Raw genomic sequence first — 13,648 nt, 5'->3', positions numbered from 1 at the left:
ATATGGCAGTGGTTCTTAATGTCGAGGTCTGCCAGATGTTGCTGCACTACAACTCCCAGAATCCCCAGCCACAATCGAAAGCCATAGTTCATCAACATCTGGAGATCCCATGTTAAGAACCACTGCCATATAAGGAACCGTTAAGTGCATGAGCCAGACAAATTATAACAGCAGAGAGACCGTTTACTTGCAAGCAGTTTGTGTGGCTCTGTTATTTTCTAGTTTCTGACAGCTGTCAAGAATAACTAGAATAGTGGACTTTGTGGTCTCTCAGAACTAAAAATGTGTGTATTATATGGCTTATTCTGCACCATATAATGACTCACATATCACATTAGTAAGTTTACATTGCTTTCACGCACTCTGGAGATTGTGTATCAATCCTGCTGCTTCTGTTTTCCAGAATCCCACTGAAGTGTGTTCTCCCATTACTGATGCTGGAAAGAAGATTGGAGGGTACCTCAAGAGTTGTGGGGTTTTGCAATTCATTTTTTGCAAGATGTGGAGCATTGTATTTCTACAACCCTCTAGATAACTGTATCTCAAAGGCCCAGGGATATAAAATCACTCACTGGAGAGATGGAGCGAAGTTCTGTGGTTCCCTTCCCAGGCTTGGTGCTGTGATCCTGAAAAACACAACGTTCACACTGGAACTTGGCTGCATGGAGATATGTGAAGTGACAAGAGGACTTTTCCTGGGAGGACAGGAGTCAAACACATCTGATCTGAAACCTTTGGAACTCCCTTGTCCTAACTCTGTTATATGGGCAGCACTCACTCCAGAATAACCTACTCTGCCCTAGGGATTTCATCCAGTTCACCTCTTCTGAAGATCAACATGAGGAGGATTCTCAGTGGCATCCTAGGCTTGTCTACATTGGCTTACGTGTCCTGCAGCATAACACAGGCATTGCCAAACTGCCTGCACTGCTGTGGGGCTCTAACACATGTGGTATGGGAGTGCACAAGAGAGCAGCACCGAAACTACCAACCTATTGCACATTCACATGTCATGCGGGAATGTCACATGTCATTGGGAATCATGGAAATAGTGTGTGACGTGATTGTGCAAGAGGCCAGTAGTTCTGGTACTGCCCCCTTATGTAACACCATCATTGCATGTGTTGAGAAAGAGAAAAGAACAAAGTGAGTCAGAAAGCGAGAATGTTGTTGCCAGGTGTGGTGATGAGGTAGGAATGTGCACAAGCTGTTCGTGCACTCCCTTGCAGGGCGGGGAGGGGTGCCTTTCACAAACATATAAGGAGCTCCTTACCTGCTCGCCCCCTCCCTGCCACTTCTTCCCTGCTGGTGCTTGTTTTAGAAACAGCTGTGTGGGTCTGCAGCATTCCTTCCTGCAGCCCCAATCGGCATCAGCACGCGAATTACCAGTGCACGTCCACCCCGGTCATTTGCATGCTGGCACCGTTCGGGGCTGTAGGAAGGAACACTGCAGCCCTAAGTGGCTGTTTCTAAAATAAGCGGTAGTGGGAGGGGAGTGGTGGGGGTGGGGAGGTGAACAGGTAAGGAGCGCCTTACCTGTTTGTAAAAGGCACACACACACACCCCCGCCTAGGGTTTGGCAGTCTGGAAAGGGAGTGCTGAACTTGTTCGTGCACATCCCTATTATGAGGGATGTAAAGGTGTTTGGGGCCTCACTTGCCTCCCTGTCAAGGGCACTTACTGAGGTTGTTGATATGGTTTCTGTGCTGACAATGTGGGAAGTGGTTATTGTCTCTTTTCCACCTGTGGTGGTACCATCAACCTGAAATTGTAAAAGAAAAGCATGGTGAGTCAATGAAGCTACAGGTTAAGCACTAGCTGCAGTTATTGCAAGGGCAGCATTTGTCTGTTTCACTTGTCAGTAAAGGCTCTTCAGTCATTTAAGGTTAATCCTCACCGGCTGTCATGGGGTATTTCTGTACCCTTAGGGGCTCAAAACATTAATTGTTGGTTCTTAACTCTAAAATTTTGTCCATTTAGGATACTGTCAGTGACACCCCAGTAAACAAAACTTGCAAAGAGCAGGTCATTACCATAAATGGTTTTGCCTCCACGAGCAAAAAACCCCAAAGCTGCTGGGGTGCAAGCATGTCCCATTAGGGGTACAGTTGTACTCCTGCATTAGTTGACTTGCAAAACATCCACTATCTTATTGAAATGTATTCTTCTAGGACTTTGTTTGCCTCTGCAAGTTTTGTCTGGTTGACTTATGGGTCAGAGTTCATTCAATGTTCACCATAATGGCAAATTTGTAAAAAGGTTTAGCATTTTACCTCTTTGCACCTAGCAAGGACTGCCCCTCATGTAACCTCTCAATATGTTTTGTAGGTGACCTAATGAACAGGGTGCCTTCAAATTCCATCATACAAGCAACTTTGGAACAACCTCACCGAACAATGTTATTTCACCCCTGTGTCACCCCTGCACAGAGGAAAAAGTCATTATCACCTGTCAAGAGGACAGGTGATTATCAAGAGGAAGAAACCTCTTCTTGACCTTGACATTCTTGCCAAGTCATTGCACTTTTGAACTTTCAAAATAAGAATTTCCATGTCAGTCAGTCATCATTCCCTATAAATAAGGGCTCCATTGTCCCTTTCCTACCAGCAAGGACAGAAAAGCAAGTAAGTGTGAAGATCAAGCAAGAGAACAGGAGGAAGAGAAGAGCAAAGCAAAATGGATGCTCCTTCAAACAGTAAATACTTCTGTGCACCTCTCTGCCATGGTTGCCAAGGCTGGCCAATGTGGGGTACAGAGTTACCGCATAACAACGTTTGCATTTTCATGACATCCGGTGAAGGTTAAAATACTTGAACGGAAATCAAAGTAGTCCCATCTCAACTTATTACAAATTGGGCTGTTAGTGTCTTGAAGTATCAGAAAGGGTCGCACTGTTTTAAACACACACACAATTATGACTTGTATATTTTATTTAAAGTGCAGTATAGCCATAAATGTCTTATATTGTCTATCTACCAAACTGGAGGGTATCTTATCTGCGCAACACACACACACACACACACACACACACACACACACTCACTCACTTTCATATCAGCAAAAGCACAGCAATCCTTCAGTGTAGCAGGCATGGTCTTAGACAGATGTTTTGGCAACAGAACAAACTTCATGGTGTCATGCAGCAGACTCTTGCAATACGTCTTTGGGCAGCAGTGCTATGCAGCATGATAATCATAAAAATGCATAATAAAAACAGTAAAGTAAAACAAGTTACCTGCGTAATTTCTTTTGCAGTGATTATGTGCTGCACTGACCCTTCTGCTTCTGTTTTTTTCACAGTTTCCGTTTTCACAGCTGAGGACTACCAAAGGAAAAGAGCAATTTAGCAACAATCTGAGCTCTTTTAATTACACAAAACTGCTGTTTTGTGTTAAAAAAACTTTAATGCTTGCATCTTGCAGGGCATCATGGATAATGTCATTTTAATTCTATTGTCCTTGCTCAGTTTGAGTTCAAGCATTCTATTGCAAACGGCCTGGGTGTGTGTGTGTGTGTGTGTGTGTGTGTGTGTGTGTGTCTGAAAATGTGAGCTACAGAAATGGATTCCAGTAAAGCTCATCAGGAGAGTGGGATTAAAACCCAGACTTGCAAAGTAACTGCAGGCTGAAAGGCTCGAAGAAAAGGGGCTGGGGAGGAGAATTAAAAATTTGCTATTCCAGTACAAATTTATCTATTTAAGCTGTCTGATCACACACAATTGCACTGCAAGATCTAGAATATTGATGCCAAATATTTATGTGAGCTTTGCTGTTACAGATTTATTCTAGATGATCAAGGATATTATTATTTCCCTTCTCTCGTTTGTTTTGACAGTGGTTTCAGTCAGTCTATAAGCAGTTCAATCTTACTACAGCAACGCCCCCACCCCTTTCTGAATAAATTCTTTGCCTCCACTCCCTTCCTGGAGGCTGTTTATCCCATCAACAGTCACATCTACATACAGATATGAAGTTTCCACAATACACATGTTATTTGTTGAGTTCATGCAACACAGAGCACACAGACCCACCCTATAAAACAGCTACAGTGGAAAAACCAAGCAAATACTGTGGGTTAAAAGTATGATGATAACTACATGGTTAGGGAGATACAGAAGAACACTTACAGAACAACCATGCATTTGGATGTCAGAAGCAACCATGCAAACGAGACAACAACATGAATGATGGTAGATAAAAATATTTCTGAGGGTTTTGTTGCAGTTGTTTAGAAGTAGACATGCTCTTTCAAATGTATGAGGAAGACAGTCAACCAAGTAATGCATATGCCAAGACAGACAACACTGCTAGAGGGAATGCAAAGACACATTTGTGTGTCATAGCTCCCTATTGTACCTCTTCTGGGATTACTTGGGGAGCCTTATCCCCACCCTTGGCATCATCATCATCATCATCTTCCTGTCTAGGAGCTGGTTTGTCAGATTCCTGACCCTCTGCTTCTCCATCACTCTTTTCCTTGTCCAGCTCAGGCAAACTCCGGGAGAAGTCTTCGAAGGCTGCACTGTGGTAGTCACCAATGACAGTGAAGTCCACCTCGGCCTCAAGGCTGGAAGTTGAGCTGACCGTGATACTTGAGCACTTGCGCTCGATGGCCAAGTGGTTGTCCTTTAGGAAGACTGAGTCTCTCTCCTGGTCTTGATCCTCGTCCCCAGTGTCACTTTCAGGGGCCCTGTGCCGAGGTGGCTTAGATTTCTCCTCTGTGCCCTCCCTCAATCCCGCTCTCTGAATGAGACAAAAGGAAGGAAAGAAGCTAAGGCTGTAAGTGTGGAATGACCGATTAGAGCCATCTGAACCCAACAAGAGAGCGAGGGAAGTATCAGAGAAAAGGTTTCAAACACATCCCAGGCATGAAAATCAAAACCTTTTAAACAACATGTAATCTCTAGAGAGGAGGGGAAAAGGCTTCTGGTTTTATTTGCAAAAGTGCAGATAGGCAATAAAATCATGACCTCAAAAACATCTATCCCAAAGAGAAAACTGATATCTCTAAAAACTTAGTGGTATATGTGCCAAAAGCTGGTGTGTAAAAGAATGCAAACACTCCAAGACATTAATAAAAGAGCTGAGGATTGTCAAAAAGAAAAGTATTAGAAGGGGGAAACCAGAAGGAAGGGAAGGTGGAGAAGAGAAAAAGAGTCTGAATGTGGGGAAAAGACAAAGGCTTAGGCCAATCAACTTCACATATTGCAGGAGGAGCAAGGTGGTTTGTCAATTTCACTGAGATGGGTCCTTTGGTGTTTTCTACTCATGTGTTGTTCATACCCCACCTCAGTTTTTAAGGCTCATTTTAAAGTACACAAGGAACATTCAGTGCTGTCTTGAGAGAACACACCATTGTGTTTGAAAGGGCTTGTACTGTGAGCACTCGTGTCTCTGGATTAAGCAGGCCATTACGGGAAACCCTTTAACTTTCTTGCAGTATGTTTGTAATCAGTGTAATTGACAAGAAAATCAGAACAAAGAGACATCTCGCTCCTAGCTTCCCTTGAAGGCCCCACATACCTCTCAACTGCTTCAGAGTGGACATTTCACCATGCACTGGCCTATAAGCTGCTTTTTACTCGTAATGGAGCACCTTGAATTGTTAATTCATTGTTTTCCTTTTTTTTTGGCAGGCTTGAGTTCTTCCTCGAGAATTTCCCTCTATTGGGGCCTGACCCTAAAGCTACTGCGGTCAATGGAGAGACTCCTTATGACACCAGCAGGATTTGAGAACTGGCCCCTTGGAAGTAAACACTATCCTTTAAATGAGTTGCTATGACAACCCACTTCCTTATTCTTTGCCCTTGCTTCTGGTATGTTGAGAGGTATGAGAAAAGCGAATTAAAACAAAACAGAAGCGAAGCATATAAATCAATCAATCTGCTCAGGAGCAGGGGAAGGAGTCAGTGGCACACAGCTCCCTATTGGTTAGGTGGAGCTCTTACACCACGGAAACAAGCAGTTAGTAAAACAGCATCGAGACCTGAGGGGCCACTGGAGCAGCTGCCTTTACACTCTCTTCTTTCAGGGTGACTTTTACTGATGGGCCTGACAAATCCTTTTCTTCCCAAGCTGGTTCTTGAAATTTGCTCTAGATCAGAGAAAAGGGGTTAGTCTTAAGGTACAGAAAGGAAATTAGCTAGTGCCTCGTTGGAGCAGTGGGAAGCTATTTCGTCAGCCAGCCACTAGTTTGCCAAAGGCAGGGGAGAGAGGGAGGGCTCATAAGCCAAGCAAAAAAGGGGTATTAAATCAAGAGATGCAAGAAGGAAGAAGCTTGAAGCGTGAGAATGTTGCTGCTAGGTGCGTGCCTGGAAGTCTGGGGGAGATACAAAGCTTTCAGCGTGTCACTCCTCCCCTCCCCACCACTACACAACTCTGCTCATGGTACTCATTTTGCTTGGTTTCACGTTAGCAGCTGGCATTCTCCAAGTAGCCAAACCTACAGGAATTCACACACATACAAAAATAACAATCCCAAAGCTGATGAGCTGCCTGGGCCAGCAGGTTTGCATTCAGCAACTGAGCCAGGCCACACGCACAGACAAAAAGGACAGGGGGTGCAAGCAGTGGCTCTTAGTCAACGGCCATGTTGGAAGCCATGGCGCATGATGCAGAAAAACGAGTCACACAACATGCTTTATGAACTTTCCAGTGTGGGACAGTTCATCTGGGGAGTTACCACAGCTTCTGCCAGAGTGATTTCACAGCCAGAATCAGGAGAAGCAAGTTCAGCATCTCCGTCTGCTTCTCCTTGCTCTGATCCAAGGGAAATATCTTCCTTCCAAGACGAAGGCTGAGAAGGTTCTCCCTCGCTTGTGCCTTGTGCAACAGCTAGGTAAATCACACCAGATGAGTCTAAAAGATCCTTCTCTTTGTCATCAGGAGTGTCCGAGGCCACCTTACTGTTTCCACAGTTCTCTGAAAATATACCTTTTTGTAGTTGTATCTGCATCTTTGGCGGTGTCTTACTTTCACGGAATCCCTTATGGGCTATGTGCTGCTCATCAAAAGATGGGCTGCAAACTTCACCTTGTTCAAACATCCGGATTTTAGAAGCTACAGAAACATCTTTATTTGCCTCACTTCCATGTGCTAATGAGCCCCCATGGCTCATTACAGTTGAGGCTATATTCTTAGGCTTTTGAGATGGAGTAGTGTCTGTACCACAGGCAGTGAGGTGCAATGGCTCTAGATTTGGTTTCTGTTTCTCACATGCAGGTTGTAGCTGTCTCTTGTCTTGTACTGCAGCACTATCAGGCTGTGAACATTCTTGGTTCCCTTCTGGTGACCCATACTTCTGAGCGATTGTATTTGTTGTCTCAGCTCCTTCTTTCAAAGGAGATTTATCCTGGAGTGTCCATCCCAGTTCTGGAGCTTTAGAATCAGAAGAGCCAGCCTGGGAGAAACGTTCATCCTCTGATGGCTGCAAGTTAAAGGACTTGTCCAGAACCACCTCTTCGGAGTCTAGGGTTGGACATGCTGCATTTTGGAGATTATCTTTGGCCAGCTTCTCCATTTCACAATGTTTATCCCTAGCAGAGCCTTCCAATGCTGCAATTTTATCTATAATTGCTCCTTCTACTTTGGGGTGGTTATCCAATTCTTCTTTAGCCAGCCTATTCAATTCATAGGGCTCCCCTGTCTCTGGCTCTGCAGCTTTAGAGGATCTATCCTTCACTGTCTTTTTCGATTCGGAGAGATTATCTAATGTTGATGGTTTCTCTGTAGTTGACTCTTCTGACAGAGAGGCTTTATCTTTGGCCATTTGTTCCATTTCAAGATGATTGGCATTGGTTGAATCTTCCACTTCTTTCACTACATCGGTTTTATCCTTGGCTACACCTTCCGAGATTTTGTCTTTAACCATCCATTCAGATTCAGGGTGTTTATCCTTGGAGGATACTTCCGTGTGTTTATTCTGGGCTGGTTCTTGCATTTCAGAAGAGTTGCTCTCAGAGAGCTGGCTTAAATCTGGGGTTTTATGCAGGTCAGATTTTCCAGCCTTTGAGAGCTGTTGTTTATGTTGCTTCCCCTCTGAAACTTCTGTAGAATCAGAAAGATGCTGTGCTGAGGAAATCAGGGTACATTTTGTAATCTCTATGGCTTCCATTTGCAGAAATATTTGAGAAGTGTCCATGACTGCTAGCTTAGTTGTTTTTCTTTGGGTTTCTGAAGTTCTTAAAGTCATGTCCACTCTTTCTGTGGCAATGTCAGTCTCCTTCTCGTCAGATTCTCCCCCACCTTCTTCTTGAAAGGTACTATTTAGTTCTTCTGCTCTCTGCTCTTGCTCGCAAGAGAGCTGGGCTACTGCTTCTTCTCTTGGGGATTTAGGTTTAAACCGCGGCATTGTTAAATGGAAAGTCTTTTGGCTAGATTCTTCTGTGGAAGAGGGTGCACTGGATTCTCTGTAATCAACTGTTTCATAACCAGTTGGCTGAACAGAATCTCTTTCACCTTTTGGTGAATGTTCCCTTCTCTCATTAATAAACTGCTCTATAGGATGTACCTTTTTACCATCTTCTGTATCTTTATCAGGCTGATACAGTTCCATTATTGGTTTATTGCTCTCTGATTTTCCTTCACAGTGTGTAGGGGAGCTGGATTGGAACTCATTATTTCCTTCAGTTTCTCTTGTATAAGCCAACTTAGTACTCTTCTCTTTTTCATCAAATGGTTCTATTTGATCTTCCTGCCTCTCTTCAGCTGAACAACCATTTTCTCTGTCAGTTGTTTTCTTCGTTTTAGCATCGTTTTCATCAGTTTCTTCAGACCCCAAATAGATTATTCTTTCTGTAGCAGACACCATCTTATCACTCAGTTTCACCTTAGTTTTAACAGTCTCAGACTCTGAGGTCGTTTTTAACATTTCCTTGTCCAAGGCTGTCAAAAGAGTCCTATGCTCTTGCATTGTAGTTTTGCCTTCTTCTTTATGAGACTCTAGCCAAGAAAAGGCACAACTTTGCCTTTCTTCAGCTTGGAAATCTCCAGGTTCAGTACTATCTTCTGCTGGTCTTTTGATGGGGCCAGCTGGCTGCTCAGGTTCAATGGAAGCTACCACCACTGCCTCAATTTTTTCTTTTTGTTCTTCTCTCTCTCCAGGATCAATGGAAGCTATCACTACTGCCTCCATATTATCTATTTGTCGTTCTCTGTCCTCAGCTGACTGACTGTCTGTCTCAGAAGAGTGTTTCCTCTTTTCTCTTTCATACATATCATCCTCCCATAATGATTCAAAATCCTCTGGACTGGCTATCATTTTGGCTCTTTTTTTGCAAATCTGAGTTTTGCTTTCCTCACTTGCTTTCTCCTCCTTTTGCTCTTTGAATTCCCCTATTGCAGTGGTCACCTCTGAGAAGTCCAAATTTGCTTGCTTCTCTGAAGAACCTGCATGCATGTCTTCCTTCTGGGTCTCAATGATTTGTTTTAGTGCTAGCTCTTCCAGCCCAGAAATTTCTCTTTCTATAAATACCCAATGCTCTGAACCCTGCATTGCAATTGGAGCAAGAAGAGTTAACATTAAACATAAATTACCTGAAAAGCTGATCATTACATACAAATACTGCCATTGCCATTATATCAATTATTATATTATTATTTATTAAAACAACTTCTTACAGCATCCTGTAAGAAGATGCTGACACTACTGACCAAATGGATGCTGAAATCTCAAAGCTAGGTTTGGAGACTGGCACTGAAAACTTAATTTTACAGATAAGAGCTTTCCCTTTCATTTCCAAGTATCTGGTTCCAAAGATTTCCTACTAAATATCAACAGCATTATGATCATTGTGTGATTTTTACTACTGGATCAAAGATTTGAATATCCAAGATGCCGTTATCAAAATTGTCTGAATTCTAATGGAAAGTGTAACAGCAGATTTGGATCAGTTGATTTGGATCAATGGTTGAGTGGCGTCAGTTACATGATCCCAGTGTAGTTTGATCAGATTTCTATGTATGTTTGTAAAGATCAGGGGAATTTATTTCACTTTGGGATAAAGTTCATATTCCGTTCTGCAAGAAATGCTTGCAGAACCAGACAAAATCATATAAAGTTTCAAAGAGTGAGGCAAGGGCAAAAGCCTTGATTTTCTAAATTACAAAAAGAGTTCATTTAACTTAAGATATATGATATGCTTTAATCAAATGAAAGCTGTAGCATGCTTGGTTAATTATTTGCATGTTATACTTATTTGCACAACTAATCTAAAAATCAAAATTCAGTTATAGGATACATTCATACAGATCTGTGCACTGGTTTAACAAAATCACTTTATAAGCTGGTGTGTTACTTTAAGATTTCTGTGTGTGCAAATGTGTAGTGTGTGTATGTTGTAGTGTGTTCAAAATCTGCTAGGGGGAAATTCCTTTAGCCTATTAGATCAGAAGCAACATTATAGACTGAAGGTCCCATCGCCTCCTACTTTCTAGGCACTAACAGCGTCCTAAGATTTTCTGACAGAACAAACAAAATGGGGAGGGGCAAACGAGAGACTATCACATGATATTCTGCTTCTCTGGGCCATCGGAGACAATTTATGTCCAAAATCCAGCAACACTGAAGGGAGGCCAATTCCATTCAGGCAGAGCTGATCAGAGGCTGAGAAAGTCAATAGCGGGAACAGCGCTATCCAATTGGCATCACAGAGAGTGCAGGAGGCAGCAAAAATGAAGCCTACTGAAAAGAGCTTGTAAAGTCATAGTATGTATTTAGCACACTATGCAGCACAGCAGTAAAAAAAATTCCTAAGCACAAAGTATGCTATGTATTAATATATAGTTATGTGGGTTTTTAAAATGCTGTATGTGTTATCCAGACCCATCACTCATTGTGCAATTTCAGCAGTGCATAAATGCAGTCTATGTGGACAAAAGCAGAACGCCTGCTATAATGAACTGGGTTTTATAATGGTAATGCTGGACATACAACAGCCTAGTATAGACTAGTTAAATCACTTATTTGTGTATAGTGATATTACTGCTGAATGGCTAGAGGGTAGGAAGAGTGCATTGCAACAGGAAGATTTTTCACAAAATCAATTAAGCATTTGTGCAGGCACAACTGATTTGCTGCAGTACCATGTTACAGTCAGGACTGGGATATGAATTACACTACAATATCCTTCAATAATGGCAGACAACTGTAGGGAAACAGTCATGTATCTCATAATATATGCAAATAATTAATGATCAAACATATAGCAGCCTGCATGTGTACACATTACTAGAGAAAACCCTGTCAATCGTATTGATTTTCAGCAGCCAAAAATTATAGGGGGCTCTGTTTTTCTTCTCATTATAAACAAAAACAAGAACTCGAATGAATTCATGAAAAATTCTTCTCCATTCCCACCATCACTGATTTTACTAATAACTAGGACTGTGACAAATATCCATCCATTTCAATCTGGACAAAAATAGTGATTGTAAGGAGGCAAAGGTATTTCCTGAAAAACCCCTTATATGTGCAAAGGTTTCACTTTTATCAAAGCTGTTCATTGCCATCATTCCCCCTATTTGTGTTCCGGTTAAAGGAAAGGAAAGATTGTGCCATCGAGTCAGGGCCATTCTCTCCCCGCCCCCGCTTAGTGTTTCTGTCTCCTGCTGAGAGTGGCCCCAACTGATCACATAATGGTCACCACATAATGGGATCATGTTATGAACATGTCGACATACACTATACAGGAAGTCCGCAGCTTACAGATGGGTTGTGTTCCAAGAGTTCATTTGTAAGTCAGATGTTCATTACTCAGAATGCATATAGTTCCCAAGAGCAATGACTTGTTTGTGTGTAAGTGAGGCTATTTGTAAGTTGGATGTTTGCAAAGTGGGGAGTGCCTATATAGCCAATCTGATTTGCCTATGTACAGCTGTCACTAATGGCAAGGCCAACTAAGAGTGAAGGAAATGTTCCCTGGACTGGTAACATGGGTAATCCTAGACAATCCGGAATCATGTAGCTAATGTGATTATAGCTACCTGCTGACATCACTGAGGAAAAACAGCCTTTTCATAGTGAGGGCAATGTTTCCTGCGCAGGAAAAACACATCATACCCCCACAAAATATGTTGGGACATATTTTCAGGAGATACAGTAGCCTTCAGCGCCCACTTTCTTCCTCTTTCAGAGCAGTCCCCCAAAGAATGCAAAAAGGGGAAAACCTTTCGACACTGGCAAAACTGTTTACAACTCCCCACTCATTCATCATGTGCATGTGAAAAACAGGCTGACCAGAAAACCTTGTCAGTTTTGTTCTATGGCTCTGAGCAAAATTTCCTTGTTCAAAATGATATACACTACAAAACACTGATAGCTAACAAGGGTCATGTACCGCAAAATGGAAATGAGATGGATGTCAAGGTGGGTAGTCTGGATTTTGATGTCCTGGATATTACAGCCTTCCCTTTCTGCAAAGCAAATTTTAACTCACTGGGAAATTCAACACAGAGCACCAAACAGTGGTTGCATTATATTACGTGCACACAGCCTTGTGTGTATTTTAAACTGTACTTAAAATACAGTAAAATAAAGATTTTCACAAGCCTGTGAGTGTCAAATACCAAACTCTTCATTTGCAACTACAAAGAGCTGACATGAAATATCAGCCAAAGCTTGAAATCAGTCCTACTTTGCACTTTGGATAATCCATTTCATCCAACCATCACACCAAATGACTGTAGTATTAAATACATTCATCTTCCTTTACACCATGTTCCACCCCCGCCTCCAAAAGAGCTTCAGAACTAACAAAAAGCTTATGAGCTGTTTATCCCATCATATCTGTGATCCCTGTGTTTGTTTCGGCAAGCAAATGCAGAGCTTCCTGCTTTCATTGAACAATAAATCAGAATTAGAATCAGATACACTAATGTTCCAGCTGTTGAAATAACCAGTTCTGCCTTTCATGAAGACAGGTGGCCATTTCCTCCCATGGACTAAGACCGTTCTAATTCAGCACAATGTTTATAACTATTCAATTTTGCTTTTTTGTTTTTGTTTTGGTGAGGTCGCTTTTGATAAGGTGCCTTTGAACAGCTGATTTGCAGCCATGTCCTGGATTTCTACTTATTCTTTATGAATGGGCTGTGATAGGACTGGTGATCATATCCCTTGACCTGAAACTTGCCATGGAGTTTTCTTTGACTGTTGTGTTACAAAGTTGGGGTTGTGTGAAGTGCATTCACTGGAGATGCTGGCTGACATCCAGACTAACGAAGCATTGGCCCTACAGGGAGGGATGATTCTTGCTGAACTTCTCTTCCCTCTGAAGTTCACTGTACCTCCTGGAAATATGTCCTGCCATATTTTGGGGAAGTATGATGTGATTCAGAGGGAGGCAGGGACTGGCAAAAATAGCCAGCCTTTGTGTTGTATTTATAAGAGCTGATCAGTTGATGAGGTATGTGGTTAAATGGGGTGGCATATCCTAAAAAAGTCATACAATTGCTTCAGCAAAGCCCTAAACTCAGAACTTAGTCAGCATCAGTTATTCTCCCTCTTGGAGCTTAGCAGTGGCCTTCACTGCCATGCCCCAAGGCTGACTATCTCACTGAAGTCTGGTTACCTTCGTAACCGTCTCCATAGTCCTGGTTACAGCTAATATATGCTGGGGAATGGGAAGGTGCCAGTGACCCCCACTGCCAGC

The 13,648-nt window shown here is 42.4% G+C and overlaps 1 protein-coding gene across 20 annotated transcripts in view; it reads right to left on the bottom strand.

Annotated features, from left to right (window-relative positions):
- The window catches only part of EPB41L1 (erythrocyte membrane protein band 4.1 like 1), a 247,953-nt gene that overhangs the window by 12,115 nt on the left and 222,190 nt on the right, over positions 1 to 13,648 (bottom strand). For 17 of the 20 annotated variants that reach the window (XM_053249591.1, XM_053249593.1, XM_053249578.1 and 14 more), the window contains 6 exons: positions 6,682 to 9,486; positions 5,986 to 6,093; positions 4,356 to 4,742; positions 3,236 to 3,322; positions 1,682 to 1,762; positions 573 to 626 (listed from right to left, as the gene is read on the bottom strand). In XM_053249591.1, coding sequence (XP_053105566.1) covers positions 573 to 626; positions 1,682 to 1,762; positions 3,236 to 3,322; positions 4,356 to 4,742; positions 5,986 to 6,093; positions 6,682 to 9,486 — 3,522 coding nt within the window. The remainder of the gene's footprint in view (positions 1 to 572; positions 627 to 1,681; positions 1,763 to 3,235; positions 3,323 to 4,355; positions 4,743 to 5,985; positions 6,094 to 6,681; positions 9,487 to 13,648) is intronic. The other 3 variants (XM_053249596.1, XM_053249598.1, XM_053249597.1) reach the window with 1 other exon arrangement.

This window comes from Hemicordylus capensis, chromosome 4, assembly GCF_027244095.1.
Source record: "Hemicordylus capensis ecotype Gifberg chromosome 4, rHemCap1.1.pri, whole genome shotgun sequence".
NCBI lineage: Eukaryota > Metazoa > Chordata > Lepidosauria > Squamata > Cordylidae > Hemicordylus > Hemicordylus capensis.
The sequence above is the reverse complement of the archived record's forward strand: the minus strand, read 5'-3'. Positions and strand labels throughout refer to the sequence as shown.